The following is a 14,573-nucleotide window of genomic DNA, read 5'->3' as shown; positions in this document are numbered from 1 at the left end:
GTACTGGTGTCTTTTTAATAATTGTATCAATGAGTTACTATACTTCACAGGGAACTGAAGAAAAGGTGTTGCCAGTAGCAACCAATTTGCGTTTGGTTTCTGCACATTACTATAATTGTGTTAGACTTGTTGTTATTGGTTATTGCACTTTCTGTGCATAGTAAGGTCACAAGTACAAAGGTATCTTAATATTCGTATCGCCCAAGTTCCTTTCTTGGGCAACCGAGTGGATGAGAGTTGGATAATTGTATAGACCAGAGCTTTTTGAGGATTTCTGTCTGTGGCAACTGGTGGGATCGTTACTGACCCAGCAATATAGATGAACCCGCCTGTGCATGATTAACGAAATCCCCAAAACATGACCAGTGGGGGGTACTTGAGGTCTGGAGTTAAGAACCTCTGTTATTGAGCTCTTTGATCTCTATGGGATGATGCAGGTACGGTGCACATGGGCACTTTGCCGAATTGGATAACAAAGCGGGAACACAGGGAGAATAGAACATTCTGTTTCCTCTTCTGTTCCATAATCCACCTCCTGTAACGTATCCATTATCAGTGTACACAGCACCATATTGTGTCTCCATAGAGATTAGTTATGGATGGGAAGACTCCTGCATGTACAAGCCCTCACCTGTGCATCGGGTTTAAAGAAATAACCCAACTGTCCTTCATCCAAGACACATTTGCTGCCAAAAATATAACCGCGAGTAACGAATACAAATCTGATATTTGCCTTCAATATACCCATTGGCTCCAGTCCTCCTCTGATATAACCTATATAACCCTTGCTGATTGGCTTTTGCTCTTACTATATGATGACTTGTTCAATCTAAACTTCATTTTGTCTTTAAGGTGGATGAGAAGGAGGAAAACTCATCTAATCCGTCCATCCTCAGCGGACATGAAAATAATGAGTCGCCAAGGAAGAGCAAGAGACCTCCACTCACAAAGCCCAGCAACGCCTATGAGTTTGACCAGCTCATGAATGAGTACAGAGCAGGGAAGGACTTGGAAGGCTGCGCCCAGCTACTGTCTGTCATAGACCCCCGGGACTTGCCTACGTTCCTGAGCAACAAGCTAGACACAGAGACCCTTCTGCTAATTGCACAGTCCCTGAAGCACCATGTCCTGGAGAAGAACCCTACACTGGTGTATCGGCACCTGTCTCACCTCAGCACAGCAGATAGATTTACGGTACGGGCTCAGTGATGGCATCTAACAAACATTATGCTGTCTGAAATTGTTCTTATCACTAGAACCTATAGATATTACTTGCTGGTACTTTTGTTGTTGATGGGAATATCTGCATATATTACACTGCACCCTGTGTACATATGGAGAGGTCCTGATGCAATATTATTTACTTATTTTTCCCTTTGATGCAGTCTATGAAAAACTATTGGAGTCTCACCGTTGGGTGTCTCTTAGGTGGTTTAGGGTGTACAGTATTTGTCTTTTCCGAAGGGGGAGAAAAATGGCGGCACACTCTTTGGTCTGTATTGTTGCTGAATTCTTGTTGTGGTAAGGTAGCGACTCGACGCGTTTCATCTCTATACAAGGCATCCTTAGGCCATGTACTGAAATGCGTTGGATGGCTGTTTCACCACAATATGTAAACACAACTTGTATGTGTAAACTGTGTAATTAGCAGGGACACCATTAGGAGAGTGTAAAGGCTCATACACACTAGACGATGTTTGTGTGATGAGCGATATTGGACGCGCGGGTGCATCGGTAAGTGTATACACACTTGCCGATGTCTGTCACGACAAACGATGGCGGGGTGGGGAGGGAGCGGGGCCATGCTGCATTCGGTAGCATGGCATTATTAACGATATCCCCAGATTGAGCTGCATGTTCAGCTGACTGGGGATATTGTTACCGACCCGCGGGAGCGCGCATCGTTGATCATTCACTGCATACACACTGGACGATATGAACGATATATCGTCGAATGATATAGTTATTGTCTGTATCATTCATAAATATTGTCTAGTGTGTACGCAGCTAAAGAGTATTGAAATAGGGTCCCGATTATCAGGGCCACTTGGTACTACAGCGCAAGGCCTCCACATAAAAATAGCCCTATCATCATGGCAGAATGATGACCAGCCGCACCGCTGGCCACACGGTCGCCCATTAATCATAGGTATTAAAATTGTATTTCTATTTCGTCTTGCAAATTGATGCAATTTTTCTATTCTTGCTTATTAAGGGAGACAGTGGTGTAGTGGGTGTGCACGCGCATATTGCACTGGCCACACCCACACAACCTTTAAAAGCTCTTCGCTTCTCACAAATAGGCCCCCCCACCCCAACCCCTTGGTGCCTAAACCTAACCATCCACCCTTAGTGCCTAACCCCCTCCCTGTGGCTAACAGCTAAGGGCACCCCACTTACCTTCTATAGCAGTGATTCCCAACCTCTGTCCTCAAGGCACACTAAAGGTACGTACACACTAGATGATATGCTCCCTGAGCGATATCGTGTAGTGTTGTCCCCGGCAGGCTGTGCTCAATGTCGTTCATGACATTGAGCACACCCGCTGAACGATATCATTAACGATATCGTTCAGCGCCGGGCTCTCTCCCCCATTCCATAACATGCAGCAACCTGACGACATCGTCAGGTTGGCCTGCATGTTAACACGGTGAACGATGATGACGAACGACCCGCGGGAACGCGCGTCGTCGTTATCGTTCATCGTTTTTGTGTTTAAAAATGGACGATAAAGTGGACGACTGAACGATATCGTTATCGTTCAGTCGTCCACTTTCATCACCCAGTGTGTACTCACCATTACAGATGGTTAAATCAAAATAACTGAGGTACTAATTAAGTCACCTGTGCTTAAGTACGGTTATCCTTAAAACCTGGACTGTTAGTGTCCCTTGAGGATCGTGGTTGGGAACCCCTGTTCTATAGGGATGTCGTCTGTCGGGATTCTGGCATCTGTGTGTAGGCCGGCTTCGGGATTTAGCCACCTATGTTTAGTCCCGGGCCGGGATTCCGACACCGGGATTTCAACAGACTACATCCCGTCCATCGGTATTTTGACTACATCCCTTTAATAAATTTATATGAAGTCACTGCTTGTCAGAGGCCATGGTTGTCTTTTACACCAGCTTGTGTTCTGCAGTTGAAGTGCATCCGGAAAGTATTCACAGCGCTTCACTTTTTCCACATTTTGTTATGTTACAGCCTTATTCCAAAATGGAATAAATTCATTTTTGTCCTCAAAATTCTACACACAATACCCCATAATGACAACGTGTAAAAAGTTGTTGTTTTTTTTTATATTTTTGAAAATTTAATTAAAAACCACAAAGAAATCACATGTACATAAGTATTCACAGCCTTTGCCATGAAGCTCAAAATTTAGCTCAGGTGCATCATGTTTTCACTGATCATCCTTGAGATGTTCCTACAGCTTAACTGGAGTCTACTTGTGGTAAATTCAGTTGATTGGACATGATTTTGAAAGGCATACACCTATCTATATAATGTCCCACACTTGACAGTGCATGTCAGAGCACAAACCAAGCAAGAAGTCCAAGGAATTGTATGTAGACTTCCGAGACAGGATTGTCTTGAGGCACAAATCTGGGGAAGGGTACAGAAAAATATCTGCTGCTTTTGAAGGTCCTAATGAGCACAGTGGCCTCCATCATCCGTAAATGGAAGAAGTTCGGAACCACCAGGACTCTTCCTAGAGTTGGCTGGCCGTCTAAACTGAGCGATTGGGGGAGAAGGGTCCTAGTCAGGGAGGTGACCAAGAACCCGATGGTCACTCTGGCAGAGCTACAGCATTCCTCTGTGGAGAGAGGAGAACCTTCCAGAAGGGCAGCAATCCACCAATCAGGCCTGTATGGTAGAGGGGCCACACAGAAGCCACTTCTTAGTAAAAAAGCACATGGCAGCCCACCTAGAGTTTGCCAAAATGCACTTGAAGGACTCTCCAACAAAGATTGAACTCTTTGGCGTCAATGCCAGCCGTTATGTTTGGAGGAAACCAGGCACCGCTCATCACCAGGCCAATACCATCCCTACAGTGAAGCATGGTGGTGGCATCATCGTGCTGTGGGGATGTTTTTCAGCGGCAGGAACTGGGAGACTAGTCGGGATAGAGAGAAAGATGAATGCAGCAATGTACAGAGACTTCCTGGATGAAAACCTGCTCCAGAGTGCTCTTGACCTCAGACTGGGGCGACTGTTCATCTTTCAGCAGGACAACGACCCCAAGCACACAGCCAAGATATCAAAGGAGTGGCTTCAGAACAACTCTGTGAATGTCCTTGAGTGGCCCAGCCAGAGCCCAGACTTGAATCCAATTGAACATCTCTGGAGAGATCTGAAAATGGCTCTGCACCGACACTTCCCATCCAACCTGATGGAGCTTGAGAGGTGCTGCAAAGAGGAATGGGCGAAACTGCCCAAAGATAGGTGTCCAAGCTTGTGGCATCATATTCAAATAGACTTGAGGCTGTAATTGCTGCCAAAGGTGCATCAACAAAGTATTGAGCAAAGGCTGTGAATACTTATGTACATGTGATTTCTTAGTTTATTTTTTTTTTTATTATTAAATTTGCAAAAAATCTCAAAAGCTCTTTACATGTTGTTGTCATTATGGGGCATTGTGTGTAGAATTTTGAGGACAAAAATGAATTTATTCCATTTTGGAACAAGGCTGTAACATAACAAAATGTGGAAAAAGTGAAGCGATGCGAATACTTTCCGGATGCACTGTAGATTCATGTAAAACATGGGGCACCTAATAGTAGTGTAGAGAACCAATTATTACACAATGCAGATGTGGTGCTGTAACCTGAACATGTCCTTCTATACTTTGCCTTTCAGGTAGTGTCCTTACTTCTTACCAAGACAGAGAAGGATGAAGTTGAAGATCTCCTCAGGCGTCTATCTGTAATACAGTGTGAGGACCTTGAGCCCGATGCAGTATCACAATTGGTGCAGAAATACGGACTCTGAGCCCAGCATATAAATCCTATGCACGGTTTGATCGATCATATCACTAGGGAAGGATAAACTATGCAAATTACAATACATCAGCTGACTGAGAACCTATTCAGCATGACTGTTTAAATATTATTTAAATGTAAAGTTGTTCAATTCATTTCCATAACCAATCACATCCTGATAATAGGGTGACCGAAAACCCTCCACCTGACAATGTAATGAGTGCGGGGGCTGCACCAGCCATCAGGAATCCTTTCTCCAGTGACATATTACTCCAGGAAGATCTCGCTGCAACGTGTAAAGTATTTCATTAATAAGTAAATGACCCAACGAGCGTCATATTGGTGGGAACGTTACTGCCATCGATGGACGCAGCATACGCCAAGCAATGGCATCATCACTACAACAGCCCAGGACAAAGCTTATATCTGCTATGCATCCAGCAGTATTTGTGAGAATTGCAGCCAGCTGCCTTATATCTTGTCCCTTAGGTCCATATGATAACAAAGACCTGATTTAGAAGTTAGACGGCTTACAGACATATTTAAGAATCCACTTTATAGACGTTTATTTTTCCCAATATATCTGTCATTTTCCCTGATTTGTTCTCTGGAAAGTTTCCTCATCCGCGTCCTCCACCATTGTATCAAGAATTTAAAGGGAATTAATCAGAACTATTTATTCAGAGGTTGTCTGTTCTTACAGCGGGATCCTAACATGGCGTTTACTTTTGTTGGGGTTTCTTTTAACAGAAATAACCTCTCCTCCTACATTGTGGCTATAATGGCGTTATCCATACGCGAGTCTGCAATGTAATGACGTGCAATGACCAGACGGAAAGCGGTCTGTAATAAAGGCCAGTCACATTACCCCATTCTGTTTCAGTTCTTTTACAGAATTGTCTTCAGCCTCATCACTATTGGTTCAGCGGCCAAAATAACAGCTTCCCCTGTGTAGGTGACTGGTCATGCAGTGTTCCTAGCCGTAGCTCTGTACACTAAAGCTGGGTGCACACTAGGGCGACGGATCGCCCTAGCTGACGATTGGCAAATGCATACACACTTGCCAATCGTCGGCCTGATGTGCCGTGCCTGACTTCACAACTGGGTGGGCATTTAAATGTGCCCACCCAGTTGTGATGTCAGTCACCGGTGGCCTTGGCAGAAAGTGTACTGGTGGTTGGCTTGACCGCCCATACACAGCTCGATGCGACGATATATCTGCCATCGGCTGTGAGCGACATCATTCACCTACATATCACTGGTACACCCCTGCCAACGCGCCCACGATATATCGGCCGTTCAATTGAACTGCCAATATGCTAGGTACACACTGGCCAATTATAAGGGTGCTGATAACCACAGCGTTCATAATTAATGAATGCTCAGAAGCTCTTCACAGTTTAGTTCTATTGTAACAGGGTAAGTGTTCCTGCCATTCTCTGTAACCAGTCACTATGGCACAAATAGGATTCTTATGAAGGCTGAGCTGCTCTCCTTAATAAGCAAAGCTTTCATGTGCTCCTTTGTGACATCACCCAGGGGGCCTCATTTATCAATGAGGGATATTCTTTTGATTACTAGTTATTGATCATAAATTGTGCTCCAACCAATCGGCTCCTGTCATTTTTCAAAAACATGACAGGAGCGTGGTTGGAACACCATTTAAGATTAATAACTAGTGCTCAGAAGAATATCACTCGTTGATAAATGAGGCCATATATGTGTTGGTGTGACATGAATATAGAGGCCATATATAGCCGAGCACCGATGTGGTAATGGCTCCCATAGGTTTCTCACTGCTCTGGCCTGTTGGTGATCTTGCTGCAGTTAGGGATAAAGCTGCAGTACCCAGCCAGGCAGTAAGGACAAAACTAACCACATGATGGCGATATTTCCTCCCACATCTAATGCCATGCAGTCTTCTACATTACACAGGAGGGACCAGAAGCAGTCTTCTACATTACACAGGAGGGACCGGACACGTGATTCCCTTTCTCAAGAAGCACAAATGCAGATTAGAAACCTATTTCTCATGTTCATGCATTGCCCCACTCTCTCCTTATGGATCCTAATCTGTGTGGTGATATAGGGGGAGCAGACCCCCCCCCCCCCCCCCCCACTGACTACCATTTCATATAGCAATACGGCCGCTAATCCTAGACCTACACAAATGGTCACACAGACCCCACCTGGCCTCAAGGAATGGGCAGCTGTAAGAACGGTTTTGCCGCTAAGCCATGTGTGTGCGAACGTGCTGCATGCGTTTGCTTTATGGTAAACTGAGAGTAAACATAATGTATGTGTTTTTGAACATTTAAATCTGGTTTCAAATACTAAACAAACTAAAATGATGTACAGAATAGCTTAAAGCAGAGGTTCCCCAACTCAAGGCACCTAAACATTCCAGGTTTTAAGGATATCCATGCTTAAGCACAGGTGAATTAATTAATACCTCAGTATAATAAAAGTATCTGTGCGGAAGCATATGGATAGCCTTAAAACATGCACTGTTAGGATGCTTTGAGTTTGGGAATCCCTGGTTTAAGGAATTCTATGCAGAAGTTAAATGTCGTGGAGTCGGCTTTCAAGATAAATCCAAAGTTTCACTTACCTGGGGGTGCTATGTACATCAGATCTCCCCGGGCCCCAGTAGTCTTCAGTGGGTCACTGCTGTTCTGAGTGGGCCTTGGTGTGGTCAGCTGTCTGCTTCACATGCACCAGAGCGGGGCATACTCAGCACTACTGCCTGTTGTGATGTAGGGCGGATGAAGTAGCATACAGTAGAGCAGCACAGGGCTGGATCCCCCTCAGATCGGGTGACCGGTGCAATTCTGAGATCTGCCTTATGTTATTTCCTCCATAATGTTCTGAAAAAGTAAAAACATCTGAGGAAAGGAGATTTAGGATTCCCTGGTGTTGGTCACTGGGAGAGAGCTCTTCTCTCCCGGCTATATCTGTGTCTGAACATGGTGACTTTATCCCACTAGTGATTGTATGAACATCTGCACTTCTCTGTACTTGAACATACTGTACCAGCAACAGTAAAATATACAAACAAAATGTGACAAATCCTGATGATTAAATGACCTGCTCATGCTAACCGTTCCTCCCAAATTGTAGTGTAATTCAGGAAGCCGCCCGTGGGTGGTGCTCTTCTCAATACTGCAGCTGAAACCAATATTCCTGTATCATGTCCCAGTGCATGTTTTCCAGATCTCACAGAATCGCGGTTGCTAATGTGAGTTCTGATAAAGCATGTACTGTCCCAGATAAGTGAGGATAAATTTGATGTGTGCTACAGGGATCATTGTACATTAACAAGTCTACTCTCCCTCATATTTCATACATTACAGCTCAGACTTGTTTTCTTTTGTGTTCTGTACTTTTCCAGTCACCTATTCTATGCACAATGTATTATTATTGTTAAGAGTTAACAGTGGATTTGTTGGTTTCTCATTCTGAAATGTACTGTAAATATTTTATGTTGCTATACAAAAGATCTTTATATTGAAAAGGATGGATTATAATACAGTTTGTGTTGACTGTAGCATTTGTTTATGTATATTGCTTACAACATATTTATCACAATGGAAACTTTATTAAATATTTTTTCATTCATGAAATTGGATTTTGGGATTTGTTTGTACGTGGTGACAGTATTGTCCTATTTTTAGTAACCTCTGAATCATCCAACATAATCCAGCCTCAGCCATATGTGATTAACCTGCCGAGATGCATTTACCTCCAAAGCAAATTACCTTTTATTTCAATTTTAAAGGAGTTCACTCCTGTTATTGGGGATGTGAGTCATTAATTACACCAATTATATATTTTAATTAAGGAGATCTGTTGCTTGAGAATAAAGGATTTAATTGAATTAATGATACTGCTTAACCTGCATTTGTTTTGCTTCATGAATTGTACAGTAATGGGAGTTTATTATGTATTCTGTGAGGGTCTACATAATTGGTTGTTAAAATAATTTTTTTTTTTTTTTAATGATTTTAGCACATAGGTTACAAAAATATGTGACAACAATTGCAGCAAGATATTTGGTACTTTGCAAATCGCTGGCATAATACTGCTCCACACCCTAGCGCCCCCCGTTCCCTCTGTTCAACAACCCTGATTTCTGTCTGGGCTGTGAATCATGTTGAACAATATTACCCAAAATTCATCCTTTCCCACATTTGATATTCATACCGAATTATCTTCCCCACAAATCCTTTTTTTTTTTCAATATTTACAAATTCGGCACTTTCATTCTACAATGTCTTCACGATTTACTAATAGGCCCCTCGGGGGCAGGCACCAAGGGGCTTATCTCCGCACTGAAGACAGGGGCACAGAGGAATAAGCTCTAAGATAGAGACCCTCACGAGAGGGTTTGAGAAGCCGATTTAGGGGAAACCTTAGATAGAGCTAGAGGCCACATTAGAATAAATGTCCTTCCAGTCTGCACTATCTGCATGCGTATAAAAGAGTGCCTACAAATTATTTTACAGGTGGTATGTCCCCTCCAGATTACATAAATGTACCCCGAAACCTCCAATCTGTGTTGGCGTTGTGGGTTGGACATAGGGACGTTCTTGCATATATGGTGGAGTTGTCAGAAGCTGGTTCCCTTCTGGAAAGAAATTTGTGCCCTTGCTAACTCTATTTTAGACATCTATGTTCCTCTTAGTCTCAAATATTTTCTACTACCAGTACGTGTTCCAGAAGCAACTCAACATCAGCATAAATTATTTTGCCACATTGGGTTGGCAGTCAGGTGTCACATTGCTTTGGCGTGGGAAAAAAAAAACAGAGGCCCCAACCATCGGAGAGGTCTTTGCTAAAATCTGGCACATTCATGCTATGAACAAATGACTAGTGGTTCAGCTAAAAGTTTCACTAAAATATGGGAACCATTGACCTCTAGATTCCCCCCCCTGCTTTTAATTGATTTCCTTAAATTGGTCACAACCTGTGTGTCATATTTTTTGCTATTCCCGTGCAGGTGGTTTGGCTGAGTATGCCGTCCATCAAACCCCCCCCCTCACTTTCCCCCTTTTGATTTTTTTCGCATTCATCCACTAGGGGACACAGGAGTATACACAATGGGGTATAGATGGGTGATGAGTGGAGCCTGACACTTTAAATTTCTTCAGAAAAATAGCTGGCTCCTCCCCTCTATACCCCACCCGAACTCTGTTTAGTTTAAGTGCTGCGGGAGCCGGAGGAAATTCTAGGGCTGTCCTCAGCCATTTTTTTTTTCTTCATTATTTTTACTTTTATATTATTTCACTTCAACAGGTTGGCTGCGCCAGTCTGTTTGCACCGTGGGAGCTGCCGGTGGGACCCGCCACAGCTGCTTGCGGCTAGTGTCTGGGTCCCGGGGTTACAGAGTTAATAGACTCTGGGTAGACCCACCACAGCTGCCTGTGGCTTGCGTCCGGGTCCCAGCATGCCCACCGCACACCGGCCTGCCACGCAGTGGTGAGTATTCCCAACCCCCCTTAGAGAAACTGAGCCCGAGAAGAGACTAAGAGCAAGACAAGAAAGTAGGAAAACCGAAGAAGGAACCAACACTTAGGTGGTTCAAAGATTGAAATAGAAGAAAACATTGCAAACACACTGTACACAAACAACCTCCACTCACACAACCAGCAAAAACGGTAGGTAAAGCCGCACTGAGCGGACAGGAGTCCCCTAAGGAATCGGAGAAATGGATTTATCGGTGAGTAGCAAAATCATGTTTTCTCTATCATCCACTAGGGGACACTGGAACTCAAGAGACTGAGGGTGTCTCAAAGCTTCCCTCCTCGGTGGGAGAGTGCTGGGAAACCTGCAAAACCCTGTGGCCAAAACTTGAATCTGAGGCCGCAAAGGTGTGCAGTAAAACTGAACGTGTGTGTGTGTGTGTACTGTGGTCGCACGGCAAAGCTGCGCCGCAGTTGCACCTCTGTGCGCAGTCCAAGATGTTCCCACTGAGCATGTAGAGATGGAAACAGGAGGAGGCCGAGCACTGGCCACGTAAGCCAGATGGATGGCCAGACGGATCATCTAGCCAACGTCTGCTTGGATGCAGGCCACTCTGCTGTGCAGCATCATAGAGCACAAAAAGGGCATCGGACTTGTGCAATGCTGCTGTTCAGGCAACATAGATTCGGAGAGCCCAAACTACATCCAAGGAGTGGGAAGACCCGGAATCATCCGACATGACAGGGACTACAATTGGCTGATTGATGTGGAAGGCAGAAACCACCTTTGACAGAAAAGCAGGTAGGGCGCGCTAAGATCAACCCAATCGTCATGGAAGATCAGGTAGGGAGAGCGGCAAGATAAAGCCCCAAGCTCGGACACCTACAGCAATCCTAGGCAAAGCCCTGACTCTGTTGGACTTTTGCTTGATGCGTTTGAGCAACGGTGGCAAAAGAGGAAAAGGCAGTAACCGGTGCACCAGATGGTCCCTCCAAGGAACTGTCGAAGCGTTCTCTGCTGCAGGATCTCTGGAGAAGTACCTTGGTGATTGCACTTGGGGGCCATGAGATCTATCTGAGGCCTGCCCCAACGACAGATCAGCTGTTGGAATACTTCTGGGTGTAGGGCCCATTACCCGGAATGGAGATACTGGTGACTGAGAAAATCCGCTTCCCAGTTTTTCACTCCTGAGATGAATACGGCGGAGATTGCTTGATGTGCCCTTCTGCTTACAATGAGATGCGGCTGAATTCGCGCATGGCCATGTGACTTCATATTCCCCCTTGACGATTTATGTACACCACGGCTGTGGCATTATTCGACTGCACCCGAATGGGCAGTCCTATCAGAAGGGGAGATGCAGCCAGAAGGGCATTGTAAACTGCCCTGAGCTCTAGAAGGTTGATTGATAGGAGAGTCTCCTGGTGCAACCAGCGGCCCTGGAATTGTCTGTCAATACCATTTAGCATCCGTTGTCAGGAGAATCCAGTTCCAAATGCTGAAGCGGCGACCTGCCAAGAGATGCTTGGTTTGGAGCCACCATAGCCGAGAAGTGCAGGTTTGAGGGGATAGACGCACCAGACTGTGCAGCTGAAGGTGTGACTCTGCCCAATGAGACAGTAAATCAAACTGGAACGGTCTGGAATGGAATCTTCTGAACTGGATGGCCTCAAAGGAAGCCACCATCTTCCCCAGGAGGCAAATACAAAGGTGAACTGACACCTTTTGTGGCCTGAGAACCATTCCAAACAATTCCTAAATCGCCTGTGCCTTGCCCGATGGAAGGAACACTCGCTGTAGGGAAGCATCCAGAATCATCCCCAAAAAATGAATGCATTGGGATAGCACTTCTGGAAGTTGACTATTCAGCCATGTTGGATGAGAACCTGATGTGTGAGGGATACCTGATCCAGAAGCTTGTCTGCCGCTGGAGCTGTGATGAGAAGGTCATCCAGGTAAGGGACAATGGACAGAGAGATTCATTTGTCCTACTCTAGACCAAATAGGATATCCCCAGTGAACGGGAGGGCTTCCACAGCCCGTTTGGATTCTGCATGAGCCTGAAGCCATAGGGTGCGGCAGGTGCTGAGGACGAAATCTTAGAGCCTACCTGACCAATATCTCTGGAAGCCTCACCCAGGAAAAATAGCAAATTCTCGAATATGCTCCGCTAGGGGGGATAAGATCAGCTTTCGGAGTATTAGACCGCAGCAATTCTGCTAATTGTTCTGCCCATTTTTCAACTGCTTTGTTTACCCAAGAGCTGACTAAGGCTGGCCTGAATAAAATGTGTATGTGGACTTGAGGGTAGTTTCCAACTTGCGTTCCAAGCTTTCCTTTAAAGTCGTGACTCCTGGGACAGGCAAAGTTGTCGTCTTTGACAGCCGAGAAACCAACGGCTCCACTGGTGGCGGAGTCTCCCACTTGGCCCTGTACCCAGTGGGAAAAGGGGTAAAGGGAAATAAACTGCTGGACATCTGAAACATCCAACTACTTTAATAGAAGAGAAGTAGGGAAAGTAACAGCTAGTATGTTTCTTACCAAATAACGAGGTATCCTGAGACTCCGCTGGCTCCAAATACGCAATTTGAAGGACCTGATGGACAGCCAGGATAAAGGCTTCAATGCCTTGTGTGCCCGTATCCCGCAAGAAATCCTGATTCCTCAACTCCTCTTGGGAGCCGTGATCTGCCTCTGATTCCTCCTGCGACTGAAATACCACCGGTAGGAGTGTCTTCTTAGATGAGCGTCCTCCAAGGTGGAGTAAAATCCCAGTAGGAACTGAACTCTGATTCACAGGAGTCACGCAGGGCTGAAACCTCAGAGTGGACATGTGAACTTTTTTTTGCTACATTTAGTTCAAGCAAACAACTTCTGGGAAACACCCTTATCGGAGGCTTTTCCTACCATTGTGTTCCCAGGTAATATTATCAAGCACCAAACACACACAGACACCTACAGATTAAACTTGCAGTAAATACCAGCTCCAATGCTATGTTACAGACCGCACCAGGTGAAATATAGCTGTATGTATGTAATACCCACAAGAAAGGGGGATTTGTTCTGATAGACCTCACCAGACCCCTGTTGAGGAACTCACAGTACCTCTACTGAGCTATTTCCTTGGAGGTAGATGACTACAATGAAGAGCTGGTCAGCAGTAGGTGAGCGCTGTCTGTAGGCATGCAGGCCAAGATGGCGTTGGTCCCTTGTGAGAAGAGCACGCATTAGCAGAGGGAAGGCTGAACCCCCCCTTCCCCTCCTGAGACTGTCCAGTAGAGAGACAGAAACAGACAAATCTCAGGTGCACAACTCCAAATTATTAATATATAAATGCAATAAAATGTTGCAATCAATAGAGGTTTTTAGCATAATCATGACCAAGGTTATGGACCTACCCACCATATCCAGGTAACCTCTTGAGGGTAGGTCCCTAACATACAAGGGTTCAAATCCAGAGCGCAGGACCCCCCAAAACTGACCCAGCTAAATTGCCCCAGGGCACTGCCATAGTAAGAAAAGTGCAGTGTAAAAGAGAGAGTTAAAAGCAGCCACAACTGCATATAAAGAATGAAAATAAAATAGGGAAGTACATGTATAATAAACAAACAGTGAAGAGTTAAAATGTGTTATAATGCGGTGCCCTGAGACAGATCAACCAAAGCAATCCAGGGGGACCCACGCCCCAAAAATGAACCAAAGTTGCACTACAGTATACAACTTGTAGGACTTACCTAGAATTGTGCCTAATACCAGTGTGCATATACATTTCCAGACTCCATGCTTTTAAACCAATAAGGGTGCTAATCCAGACTGAGGGCGTCTCCTTTCTCTCACATGTACAATAAAGCACATTAAATGGAGTATATGGGAAAGGTTCCTGGACTGCACGCCTTCTTTATATGCAGCTGTGGCTGCTCTTAACTATCTCTTTACATCTCATTTTTCTTACTATGGCGGTGCCCTGGGGCAGCTTGGCTAGGCCAGTTTGGGGGTGTCCTGCGCTCTGGATTTGAACCCTAGTAGGTTTAGGGACCTACTCTAAAGAGGTTACCTGGATATGGTGGGTAGGCCCATAACCTTGGCCATCATTATGCTAAAAACCTCTATTGACTGCAACATTTTATTGCA

The 14,573-nt window shown here is 45.0% G+C and overlaps 1 protein-coding gene across 1 annotated transcript in view; it reads left to right on the top strand.

Moving 5' to 3' along the window:
• SPAG1 (sperm associated antigen 1) overlaps positions 1 to 8,602 on the top strand; it is a 120,506-nt gene extending 111,904 nt beyond the window's left edge. The window contains exons 18-19 of the mRNA XM_088442685.1: positions 853 to 1,194; positions 4,858 to 8,602. Of these exons, the coding sequence (XP_088298811.1) occupies positions 853 to 1,194; positions 4,858 to 4,989 (474 nt within the window). The 3' untranslated portion in view covers positions 4,990 to 8,602. The remainder of the gene's footprint in view (positions 1 to 852; positions 1,195 to 4,857) is intronic.
• Positions 8,603 to 14,573: the final 5,971 nt, after the last annotated feature.

The sequence above is a fragment of the Taudactylus pleione genome, unplaced genomic scaffold (assembly GCF_031769625.1).
Source record: "Taudactylus pleione unplaced genomic scaffold, aTauple2 ptg000314l, whole genome shotgun sequence".
Lineage (NCBI taxonomy): Eukaryota > Metazoa > Chordata > Amphibia > Anura > Myobatrachidae > Taudactylus > Taudactylus pleione.
This window is presented reverse-complemented; position numbering and strand designations above follow the sequence as displayed.